Source organism: Dipodomys ordii, unplaced genomic scaffold (assembly GCF_000151885.1).
Source record: "Dipodomys ordii isolate 6190 unplaced genomic scaffold, Dord_2.0 Scaffold58, whole genome shotgun sequence".
NCBI classification, from domain to species: Eukaryota; Metazoa; Chordata; class Mammalia; order Rodentia; family Heteromyidae; genus Dipodomys; species Dipodomys ordii.
In genome coordinates, this window is record NW_012267274.1 from 9,910,099 (window position 1) to 9,922,982 (window position 12,884).

At 37.2% G+C, this 12,884-nt stretch overlaps 1 protein-coding gene across 1 annotated transcript in view; it reads left to right on the forward strand.

The window, feature by feature from the left end:
* Cacul1 (CDK2-associated, cullin domain 1) overlaps positions 1 to 12,884 on the forward strand; it is a 66,176-nt gene that overhangs the window by 34,407 nt on the left and 18,885 nt on the right. Inside the window, exons 4-5 of the mRNA XM_013021938.1 lie at positions 10,784 to 10,879; positions 11,897 to 11,999. Coding sequence (XP_012877392.1) covers positions 10,784 to 10,879; positions 11,897 to 11,999 — 199 coding nt within the window. The remainder of the gene's footprint in view (positions 1 to 10,783; positions 10,880 to 11,896; positions 12,000 to 12,884) is intronic.

Here is a 12,884-nt window from a genome sequence, read left to right on the forward strand (position 1 = left end):
GGACTTTCCTACCCAGGTTGGCTTTGAACCATAACCCTCAGACCTCAGCCTTCTGGGTAGCTAGGATTACAAGCACCTGGCATCTAGCTTGGATGTATTATATTAAATGAAGTTTTGAATGAATGTTTTTCCTTTTCACCAAATAAATATTTGGATTTTTGATAAAAAGTAGTGTTATAGTCAGTAATGATTAGTTAATTGGTATCTTTTTCAGTGAATCTTACCCCCAGTAAACTGTGTGACAGAATTGGTTCCTGAGCCAGTCCATGACAGTAAGTTCCAGTGTTAAGATCAGCATAGAGAATAGCTTAGTTTAGGAGGAAGGGTGAAAATGTTGCTGGTTTTTAATTCTTGAATAGGATGGGTTTACAGTAGTTTAAAAAGTGGTATACATCAACTGTTTTTTTTGAGACAATGTTTGAATGCCCTGACAGGCCTCCAAGTTGTAATCTTCTTGCCTGCCTCTGCCTCCCCCAGTGTTATCAGCTGTTTAAAAGGAAGTTAACTAATTACATTTAAACTATCTTAATATTTAGAGTAATTTTCATGTCTTTTAAGGTAAATATAGTTTGGTTTTCAAGCTAAATATGATTTGACTAAGTCAATAATGGAAATTAATACAAAGTAAGCCAGAATTTAGTCAACATTGCTTAACTGATTCCATGTAAAGGTTTTTTTGCTATCCTGCTTATAAATGGAACCAAGTTTTCTGGTGTTTAAAATCAGGGTAATGGTTGCTTTGCTATTTGTTGTCCAGTGGGTGGCAGTATAGTTCAGTTGGTTGTTTTATGGGCTTTGAAATTTTATGGCTTTTTAAAGGCTTTACTGTTTGAACTACAAAGTTTTTGTTTTTAAATCACATTTCTTCCCAAAATGCACTATATTTTTCACTAGAAATTGCCAGGTACCCTTCTTTCATAGATTGCAAATAAAACTACTACTGCCAGTTAGTAATACTAGTCATTACTAGATAGTAATTACTTATCAGTAATAATATATAAGTGTTCCACTGAATGTTTTTCTAAGTTACTTAAAGATCTGTTTTTAAATCCAAATCCAAAATGGAATGTTGACAGTTGTTATAACAAAGTTCTTATCCTAGAGAAGTTGACTTTGTGTAGCAGGAGACCTAAGTGAAATGATAAATGTCTTCTTTCTTATGTAGAAGACTATGTTAGACTCAGTTGTACTTTATTGTAACTTTTAGTTAAAAACAATTCTTTCAGCTTAATTAGAAGCAGGTTATGTCTCTTGTAAGTTGAGGTTTCGTTTTGTCCTTTAAATAGTATTTGGGTTTGAAATAAGGACCTTATTCTTGGCTGGAGCTCTACCACTTGATCCATGCCTTCATTCCTGCTTTTTTGCTGGAGATAGAGTCTCATGGGCTTTTCTTCTTGGGCTGACTTGGAACCACAATGTGCAGATCTCAGCTTCCTGAGTAGCTACAAGCTAGAGCAGAGCTATCAGCATCTGGCTCAGTTATAAGCTTATAATTGCTTCTAAAATTCACTCATTTTTCATCTATAACTTTTATGTTCTATGTTGTTCTTTGGAAATATTATCTGTAAGGTATCGTTGGTACTAATGGTGTTGCCTCTGGAGCTTTAACTCATCTGCCTATGGTAGTATGTTACTGTTCTAGAAAGTCATAGAATAAATTAAACTAACAGTACATTGCATAAAGGTTGGAGGTTTGGCTTAATTGGTAGAGTGCTAGCCAATGAGTAAGTGGCAGGTACCAGGTTTGAATCCCAGTCTAGGACCTAAAAAAAAAAAAGTATATTATATACTAGTTGTCTTTGTCAAAAGTAGTCATGTAGAGCAGATATATTTTTTAAAAGAAATTCCTATTGCTTTAAAAATAATGATATGGGTATTTGAGATTACATTCAGGTCCTTCTGTTAAGGTATTCAAAATACTGAAGCTGTTCTTGGTAATGTAGACAGCAATGGCAAGAGATGATGAAGAAACAGTCCAGCTCTCTTGCAAAAGTTTATCCAGCTTAGAGGTGTGGCTTAAGTGGTAGAGCACCACGGCCGTAGAAAGAAGCTAAGTGAGAATGCATGGCAGAGTTCAAAATTCCTAGGACAAAAAAAAAGAGGAAAAGGAAATAATTTCCACGTCTTTGCTGAATCTCTAACATTTTGTGCATGTTGTTTAGAGTAAGTCATTGTGTCCATTAATAAATCATAGTTATTTTAAAGGCTTTATACAGAAATTTGTCATATAGGCCCTGTCTGCATCTGGGCTGTTGAATGTTTAATTAAGGGTGGTTAATTTTTTTTTTTTTTTTGGTATTTGTTGGGATTTGATTGAATGTGAGACATTGTATATAAAAAAGCAGAGATGATGTTTTCTTCTGTCCTTCCTTGTCCTCTTTGGAGTTGTTCATGTGGTTGGAACATGGCAAATGGGAGACAAGAAAACCTTAGGTGTGATGAGTTTCAAAGATTTTTGATTATTGCTGGGTGCCGGTGGCTCACGCCTGTAATCGTAGCTACTCAGGAGGCTGAGATCTGAGGATCGCGGTTCAAAGCCAGCCCAGGCAAGAAAGTCCATGAGACTCTTATCTCCAATTAACCACAGAAAACCAGAAGTGATGCTGTGACTCAAGTGGTAGGTAGAGTGCTATTATTGAGCTGAAGAGTTCAGGGACAGTGCCCAGGCCCAGAGTTTAAGCCTCATGACTGACACCCCCCCCAAAAAAAATTATTTATGTTAACCAACTTTTTCTGATTAAAAATCAAGTGGGATGATGTTCTCTTGGTACTTTAGACTGAGATAAAACTTAAAGGTTTCATGGTAGTATTTGTTACCTCTGAATTTGATACTAGTTAAGAAGCTGTTACATTTAAAAGAAAATTGACCTGTAGTGTAACTCTAGTGTTTTTTTTTTTTTCTGATTATAGTTGCAGTGCAATCTTTTCTTCTGGTACAGTAGCTGTTGTGTTGCATGGATAGTCGCTACTCAGCCCTCCCTTGAATCCCAAACTTCTGTCCTGAACAGTCCTGTTACTCCTGGATAGTCGCTACTCAGCCCTCCCTTGAATCCCAAACTTCTGTCCTGAACAGTCCTGTTACTCCTTTGAAGAGGTCTAAGGTTGAGGTTTCTAAATGTTTATTAACAGCTGCTGTCTTAGCTGTTTATTGAACCTCCGGAACCCCCTGAGATTCTTATTACAAATGTGTACTTTTAGAAAGTTTCTGAGTCAAGGCCTAGAAAAGAATCAGTTGCTTCTAAGCCCTTCAGCTGATTTGGTGAGCTACTTCCCACTGGTGTGTGGAACTGTTCTTTGTTCCTGAACTTGGTCTTCTCTTATGAAGCAGAAAGTGCAAAGTATCTCTTGTTGAAGTGCCAAGATTGTGTTGTTTTGAGGCCAGAAATACCTTCTGGAATGTTCGTCTAAATCCCTGCAGACTTTGGTAACAAACTGGAAAGCCCAGCGTAGGTGTCCAGCAGAAAGAAACTGATGACATGCCCAAATCATTATTACAATTGTGCTGCAGAAAGGAATTTGACCTGAGTGACATGATAAATAGTGATCAAAGCAGGCTATGAAGTACCTACCCATGTTTAAACAAACAAGGTAGACACATGTGCAAGAGAAAAACAGGGAAAGATTCTAAAATGTCAATGGTAGTATCTCCAGTGTGGATAACTGAGTATTTTTCTATAACTGCATTTTTTACTTTTTAGAAAAATTTTAGTACTATCCTCTTGAAGATTTTTTAACTTGGAAAAGTCATTTATTTGAAGACTGGTTTGTGAAGATAAACACTAGAACAGTAATTTTTTAATGTTTCACTTTAGTGGGAAGGGGATGGGGGGTAGTTAGGAGGAATATAAATATGATTATTTAGAATTTTACATCCACAGTATCTAGTCAATCACTATTAAAATGGTATTAAAAAAAAAGTTTGGGCGCTGGGAAGGTGGCTCTGTGGTAGAGTGCTTGCCTTGCATGCATGAGGCCCTGGGTTCGATTCCTCAGTACCACATAAGCAGAAAAAGCTGGAAGTGGGGCTTAGGCTCAAGTGGTAGAGCGTTGGTTTACAGCTGAAGAACTGGGGGACAGCGCCCTGGCCCAGATTTCAGACCCCACAACCAAAAAAAAAAAAAAGTTCCCTCAGTTTCATTAAATACATTTCAAGTGCTTAGCAATCACACATGACTAGTGACCACTAGGCTGAACGATGGGCGGTACTGACCTAGAACATAGTAAATCTATTGGCTAGTAAAATTGTTTAAACAAATCCGCTTCAGATTAATATACATTTAAATAGAGGATTTGACCCCCTCCTAACTTTCTTATTTAGTTCTATTAAAGATGTAATGTAAATGTACATTGATCCTGTAAATGTACATTGATTAATCTTGCTTTAAGATGTTTCTCACATTTACTGTAGATGTATATATTTTTAGAGGTCATTGATTGAGTAAAAGTAGACACCCAAATTACTTTCTTTTTATATAATGAGGGTATGAGATTATCATTTTTTCCTTAAGGTATGAGACTGGGACTTGAACTGGGTAACTGACGCTTTCACTCATTGGCTTGTACTCTACCAACTGAGCCACGCCTCCACCCCTAGTACTAATTTTTTAATTTAAAATTTTTTTGAAAATTGCTATTTACATGCTAACATCTATATGAAATTTTTCATTGTTATATTACCCATGGTAATGAAAATTGAGCTATCAATACATGAACCGATTAAGTAGTACACTCAGATACTGTTTTCAAGAGTAGACATTGTTAAATGTTGTCCTAGGATCCTTAAAGCCTTTTCAGAGGATCTTCATAATCAAAACTGGCTTTCTACTCCTATTAGGACGTCTTCTGACCCCTTTCATTGTGTTGACATTGACTCTGGGGTACAGAAGCATCAGTTGATGAAACTGAAGAGCCTTAGTATAAATCTTAATTATCACATATGTGATTAAAGAATGAGAATGTCCTAGGAGCAGTGAAAGTTAATTTTGTTCACCTGTGATTTCCAGCTGTGACTTATTTTTTGTGAGGAAGTTTTAAGTTGTACCCCAAAGTACAGTGGTATTTTTGAGAATGAGCACTGAGGATGTGTATGAGTTTTGAGAAAGCCAGCTTATGACCCCACTGCAGAGCTCCATTTGTACTTGAAAGAGTAAGTATGTGGGTACTGGCAACTCACTTTTATAATCTTAGCTTCTCAGAAGGTTGCTATCTAGGGAGGATCATGGCTTGAAGGTCATAGCCCAGACAGAGAAGTCTGGGAGATTTCATTTAATCAGCAAAAGCCAGACTGGAGGTGTTGTGCAAGTGTAAAGTGACAGGCTGTGCAAGCTCAAGATTCAAATCCTAGTGGCAAAGAAAGAAGTGACTGACTTTAGCTGTTCAGAGTTAGGCATTTGATCAACATTTTCTCAAAAATGAGTAAAGACAATACAGGGGAAAGAACTGGCAGTGTTTGTTTGCTAGTGTTGGAACTGTGGGAAATAGAGCTACCACTGTGACTTTAATAGCTTCCCATTTCTTTTTTATTTTTATTTTTTTGGTCAGTCGTGGGGCTTGAACTCTGGGCCTGGGCGTTGTCTCTGTGCTGTTCAGCTCAAGGCAAGTGCTCTGCTGCTTGAGCTACAATGCCACTTCTGGTTTTCTAGTGGTTTATTGGAGGTAAGAGTCTCATGGACTTTCCTGCCTGGGCTGGCTTTGAACTGTAATCCTCAGATCTCAGCCTCCCGAGTAGCTTGGATTATAGGTGTGACCCACTGGCACCCTGCTGCTTCCCATTTCTTAACACAAGACTCTTTGGACCAGATAGGTGGTTTTATTAAAAATGTATTTTCTTTTAGTGTATAGTGAGGATGTGACTTGGTGAATTAGTATTTTCCAGATGATCAGTATGAGATGTTAGAAATACATGCTTTAAAGTAGAAGATAAACCAGAGGATTGTAATATAATTGGGAATAAAATACATTGGTAGCTTCAGAGTTCAGAATTCACTTTGCAACTAACCTTTAAGAAACTACTACTTGTCAAGTTTCAGGGGAAAATATCTGTAATTGCCTGAAAAGGCTATTAAATATACTTCCTTTACCATCTACATATCTTGTGTGAAGGTAATTTTTTTTTTCATTTACTTCAAAACATGTCACAGTTGCTGCAGTACTGAAGTAGATAGAGAATCCAGCTGTCTTGTATTAAGCCAGGCTCTAAAGCAACTTGCAGAAATGTCAAAATAATGCCACTCTTGCTAAATTTTCATTTTATGTGGGAAAACGGAGTTGTTGGGATTTTTTTCATAAAAAATGTTAAGATCTTTTCCTTTTTCATCCTCTTTCTTTCAGAGATAATCACTTGCTATTTCCTGGGCTGGTATTGAATTCCTAAGCTGAAGTGATCCTCTCTTCAGTCTCAGATATGTGTGTGTGTGTGTGTGTGTGCGCGTGCGTGTGTGCACACACGCGCACTTGAGCGCATGAGCGCACACATGTGCATGCATGTGTATGTGCTTGTAAGCTTTTTGGAATATTTATTTTCAAGAGTAAAAAGTGGTGTCAGAGACCAAATGTTTGCTAATCATCAGACTAAAACCAATCTCAAGATACATGTTAGGAAAAATGAAGATCATAGTGTTTATATGGAGGCATTTGTGCAAAACCAGCTATAAATGCTTTATATGCAATTTTTTCTGGAAAGATATAAGTGAATTAAGTGCTAGTTGCTTCAAAGAAGGAGTAAAAGTGGGACTCTAAACACATTTGAACTCATTTGAATTCTAAAGCACAGAATGCATTTATTCATCACATACACACAAATAGTGAGTAAGACGGGGAGGGAGAGAGGATTTTAGAGAACAGTGTATTATGAAAGCCACAAGTGTGGTGCAGTGGTAGTGATGTCTTGCAGAGCCAGGGGAAATTGTCATTGAGGTAATCAACATACATAGCTTGCATAGCTTGTGTAAGGTCTGGGGCTCCATGCCAGCATTGCCAAAAATAAGTAAATCAGTCAATAAATAAATAGAGGTTGGAATGAGTTTCTGGTGATTGCTATTGTTTTTCTGGCTTCTGGCCAGAGAAAAATTTTGTTTAATGTGGAAGCCAAATAGGATAAAATAATATAAATCAACTAGATAGCGTTTTCCCAACGGAGCCCAAAGTATACTGAATGCGAGTTCTTCAGAAAGAACATTTGATTATATTTTTCAAAATGGCATTTGTTTCCAGGTTCCTAGAAAAGACTGTGTTTATTTTAGAAGACTGTTTATAACTTATAGTCTTGTCATTTAAAAGGTTTTGAGTAAGTGCTGTATGAAAGTAAAAAAGTTAAGCGTTCTGACATTTGATTCAGTACAAAAAGTACTCTTAATACTTACAATCTTTGAGGGCTTGGGTGTACTTGAAAGGCGTAATAAAGGAATGCAATTTTATTTATTCTCTTTGCTGTTAAATGTACCTTTTGATCAGCATTCACATTTTTAACTTGGATAAAGTGTTTTTTTTATGAAAAGAGAAAATTATTTTAATGCAGCAGCTTTTAAGGTTTTCTTTACTCATAATACCTGTAAAACTTGTTTGAATGCTGATATATCATTTCCAGAGTTCTTTGAAGCAGCTTAAAAGATGATATTGTATGTGATTGTGTTTATTAATGGTAGTTAAAAGTTTGCCTGTGATGTGGAACCATTTTCTCCCTGTTCTTGAGAATGCTTTAAAAAATGTTGGAGTTTTCTAGATTAAATGAAATGTAGCTAATTCAAAAAGAAAACTCTGGCTAATTGTACATATATGAAAAACAAGATGTTTTTCACAACACTTCTACTTTATTTTCTTTGACTCTCAGCACATCCTCATAGTAGCACAGTTGGGTATTTTTTCCTAATTTAGTATAGAGATTGAAATTCACAGTGATAAATGAATTGGCCATTGCATATAGCTTTATTAATAGTAAGATAGAAATTTACATTGAAAGATAGATTAGATTTAGATTGAACATTTAGATTTCAATAAAACTTCATCCTTAGAGAATATATTTATCCCTCTGTCTGTCCTGTGTTACAGGAGCTCTGGTTAGATTGGAGGTGAACAGGAGATACAGCTCTTGTCCTCTAAGGATTTGCAGTCAGTGGCAGAGCCCACTCACTGAGAGCAGTGAGTGAGTTGCTCCCTTAAAGGGCGCAGGGGCTTCAGAGAGTTTTGAAGAAGTGGCATAAATTGTAAAGAAGGTCTGAGGGCAAGTGGAGTGGTGTTAGGCAGAAAGAATAGTCCAGGCCTGAAGCTGCACATGGATGTTGTTTGCAGCCTATTAGTAGTTCCATGTTGTAAGCCGCTCTTGAAGAGAGCCAGAGTTTTAACAGAACTGAAAACTGTGAACTTAGATGCAGAAAAGGAAGGGAATACGTGAAAAGGGTGGGGTGGGGTCAAGGAGAAAAGAGTAGATGAATGAAGAGGAGGAGAGGAGGAGAATGCAGTCAAGAATTCAGTGTATAGCCATCAAAATTCAGAGGGGGGGAAGGGGTGAGTGGTGAGTCTGGAGGCATGATTGAGCATGTTGAAGGTAGTGGCATGGATCAAGGTGCATTGCATTCATAAACTATTAAGTGGCAACTCCTTCGTACAAATACTTAAGGATAATAAAAAATAAGATCTGAAAAAAGAAGGGTTCAGGGTAACAAAACGGGCTCAGTTTGACCAAGGAAGAAAAATGGAACTGGTGTACTTAGCATGCATCAGACTTGTAGTTACTCGTTAATAGAAGATAAATTTGAGATATGGAGACAGCTCCCCAGACAAATTCTAAGCTTCTAAGTAGAACTGAAAAAAATGTAATTTTACTTTAAAATAGTAGGAGACTATTCAGACATTTCTAAAGTAGCTTGGGAATGGCTTCATAATTTTGCATTATTAAACCTAATTAGGTTTAATAATGTTAAACATGTTCTATTTTCTATAGAGTCTTAACATAATTAGATTTAATAATGCAAAGTTAGGATTTAGTGTGGCATTTCTTAATGTCTTGTTTAAATGCAAGCCATTGTGTTTAAGATATGGTGGTCAGATCCTGAGTCTTTCACATGAATACATTTTGTTTGGTGTTTTGTATCATGCCCATTCCACCACATCCTGACCCATGAATGAATTTTCAGTTGAATACCTAGATCTATCATTTGTTAACTCCTTAAGCAAATTACTGTCCTACTTAAGTTTCTTCAACATTAAAATTAATTAGAGCTGGGCACCAGTGTCTCGTGCCTGTAATCCCTAGCTATTCAGGAGGCTGAGATCTGAGGATCAAGGTTCAAAGCCAGCCTGGGCAGGAAAGTCTGAGACTCTTATCTCCAATAAATCACCAGTAAACTGGAAATGTTGCTATGGCTGACATGGTAAGAGTGCTCACCTTGAGCTGAAGAGCTCAGGGACAGTGCTCAGGGCCAGAGTTCAAACCCCATGACTGACAAAAACAAAACAAACAAAAATAATTAGTAAAATAAAATGACATATCGATCGATGTGCTTTTGTGGAAATACAATGTCTCGGCTTGGTCTGCTACCAAAAAATAATCAAGTAAAAATACTAGAGTGAGTGACTTAAAACAAGATCGGTTGTTTTTATAGTTCTGGAGGTTGAGAGGCCCAAGATGAAGAGGGCAGCTGTTTCAGTTCTGATGAGAGCTGTCCTCCTGACTTATAGGTGCTGCTACGAGCTGCTCACTGGAGCCCTCATACAGCCTTTATTCCCTGAGCCGCATTGTGAGGTCAAGGGTTGGGATGTGTATATGAATAAGCTCTTTGGATCTCTTTATAAGCACAGTATCCTTACGGATCAGAACCCTACCCTTTATGACATCATACTTCCTCCAAATATAGCTGCACCAGAGATTGGGGCTTTAATTTTAGGAGGACAAATACATTAAATCAGCAGCACACAGTAAAACTGAAGTTGTTTTCTTGATAGCTTTGTGATTTGGTATTTTGATATTTTGTAGTGGATTTATTATATAGGAGGTGTATTATTCTAAACTCTAGAGCTGCCAATATTTGTGGATTATTTGTGTCCTTGATTTCTAGCTAGCATTGTTTGTATTGTTTAGCCACAAAGCTATTTATAACCAAGCTCACTTAGAACTCTAAATGTTACTGAATCTAAGATGATTGTAAAAAATCATTAGCCATTCTAATAGTATATTTGACCTGTACCACTTCCTTGAATCCTCCCAATATAGTCTGATTCTTATAGAAAGTATCTGCAAACATCAGTGATTTTTTTTTTTAAATCATACTTGCTGTCTTTTTTTTTTTTTTTTTTGCCAGTCCTGGGGCTTGAACTCAGGGCCTGGGTGCTATTCTGAAGCTTTTTTTATTCTACTACTTGAGCCACTGCTTCACTTCCATCTTTTTAGTGACTAATTGGAGTTGAGTCTCAAGGACTTTCCTGCGCTAGCTGGCTTTGAAACATGATCCTCTGATCTCAGCCTTCTGAGTAGCTACGATTACAGGCATGAGCCACCAGCACCCCACCTCTTACTTTCATTTTTATTGTTCATCTTTACTCATTAGGAGAACAAGCCTTTTAATTAATACATTCAGGTTGTACAGTTTTTAAAATGGCTAAACCGAAACTTACAATGCAGACTTTGAAACAAATCTTCAGAGTATAAATCTTTTTTCTTTAATGTGAACTTTCACATGAATTTTGTGTTACTTCTAAATCTGTTCACATTTCAGTTTGTGCTGGAAGGACTTGCATTTCAGTTTGTGCTGCTTTCCCCAAATGATCACATTTATGTTCTGTCTCACAGGCCAGCCCGCCAGATCTCTATATTGAAAGATTTAATATAGCTCTTGGACAGTATATGGGAGCACTGCAGAGCATTGTGCCTCTTTTCATATATATGGTGAGTTAGAGCTGTTGGCTCTTTTTCAAAAAATTATAAGCATGTTCTATTTTCTATAGGTCAAAATATAATCAGCTAATTGTAAAAAATAAAGCAGGAGAGATTCAAAGTGATCTAAATAAATAAGGAAAAATACTATGTCCTGTAACAGAACACAGAAGGGAGGCAGTCTCCATGATGGTTTGAATCTCTGGTTCTTTTTTTACTGACCACATTGTTCACCTTGTCCTCAGTTATGAAATGCCCAAAAAAGCTTGCTCTTAGTTGATTAGGTTGTGATAGGTGTCAACCTTAGAGCAAAGATGGTCCCTGTGCAATGCCACAAGCCAAAAGAGTCAACTGAGTGTTGAATAGAGTGTGTATTGACTAGTGATCAGTACATATGCATAGCCTACACTTAGCCCAAATAGTGAAAAAATGGTACCTTTCACAAGTGTATCCCAGAGTTGTCTTTAGGTGCTGGTATATTTAAACGTTATATCACCCAGTGGTGCCATACTGTCTCTATATTCCTATCAGGTTAATATTTAAGATCTTGCAGTGTTCTTTTGTTTTTGTTTTGTCAATTGAGGGACTTGAGCTCTGGGCCTGGGCACTATCCCAGAGCTCTTCAGCTCAAGGCCAGGGCTCCACCACTTGAGTCACAGCACCACTTCCAGTTTTCTGAATGGTTTATTGGAGATAAGAGTCTCACGGACTGGCTTTCAACAGCAATCCTCAGATCTCAGCCTTCTGAGTAGCTAGGATTACAGGTGTGAGCCATCGGCGCTTGACTCTTTGGCATTGTTCTTTTGGAGATAGTATGCCTCATAGTTTTTTTTTTGTTTTTTGTTTTAATTCTTTCAACTTTATGCAGAAAGACATACAGCATAGTAGTGGGACTTTTGTTTGATAATATGTTTTTAAAATTGGTGTCTTTATTAATTGATGCTTAACACTGTATTTAATGTTTTAGTTCATGAGATGAATTATTTTTCCTAATTGGTACACTGAAAATAATCTTCTTCCCTTTTTCAGAATAAGTTTTACATTGAAACCAAGCTTAACAGAGACTTAAAAGACGACCTTATAAAGTTGTTTACTGAACACGTTGCAGAAAAGCACATTTACAGCCTAATGCGTAAGTAATTGAATTTATTATAGGGTGTGAGACCACTGGCCATGATGTCCTTTTCTCTTTCTCCATTCCCTTGTTTGAGAGTATTGTGGTATAAACTCCAAAGTTGATATATTTTGAGCCAGGTAGCAAGAAGTCTTGAGGCCCACTTTATTCTATAGAGATAAATGCTGGGAAGTTGGAAAATGTGGTTTGAAGATCACTCGTTGAGCTGGTTTGCTAGATCATTGGACAGTATTTTTTGCCTAGCATGATACTTGCTGCCTTTTGCCCTTTTCCTCTTCCCCTACATGCAACTAAGGGGAAATATTCTTAGGAAGTTCTCTGCTCACTTACTGCCAATGGCTCTGAAAGGAGTGCATGTTATACCTGTGAAGTGACAGCATGGAATTCTCTAGTTTTTTACTTGTTAATTCAGAAACGCTTCTTCACTGTGGTATAACTTTGTGCTAAGCTTCTTAGCTTCATGTGGCTGTGAATTTTTCTCTTCTCTGACGTAAGATTTGTGAACTGTTTAATATGCCCATGTAGATGGTTGAATAAGGAGATCAAAGTACAAACTTAGTTGTCGGCTTTTCCTCTCTCCCCGTTCCCAGGTTGCCTGCTCTTTGCAGAATGTAGCATACCATCCTATCTTCCCTGAAAGAATAACCTCTCCTCTCCAAGTGGAGTTCAGGGCCCTGACTCTCTGCCACCTTTAAGAGCTCCTACTTTATGCAGCTCCTAGCAAGACATCTTTTAACAAATGGCATATATTTGGATTTGGAATATGTATTTTCTTGTTTTACTGTTACTGTTCATTACTGTCACAATAAACTTCTACCAGAATATACAGGAGGATTGTTCCAAATTTGACCAAGAACTTTTCCTTTGAAATTAAAACAAGGA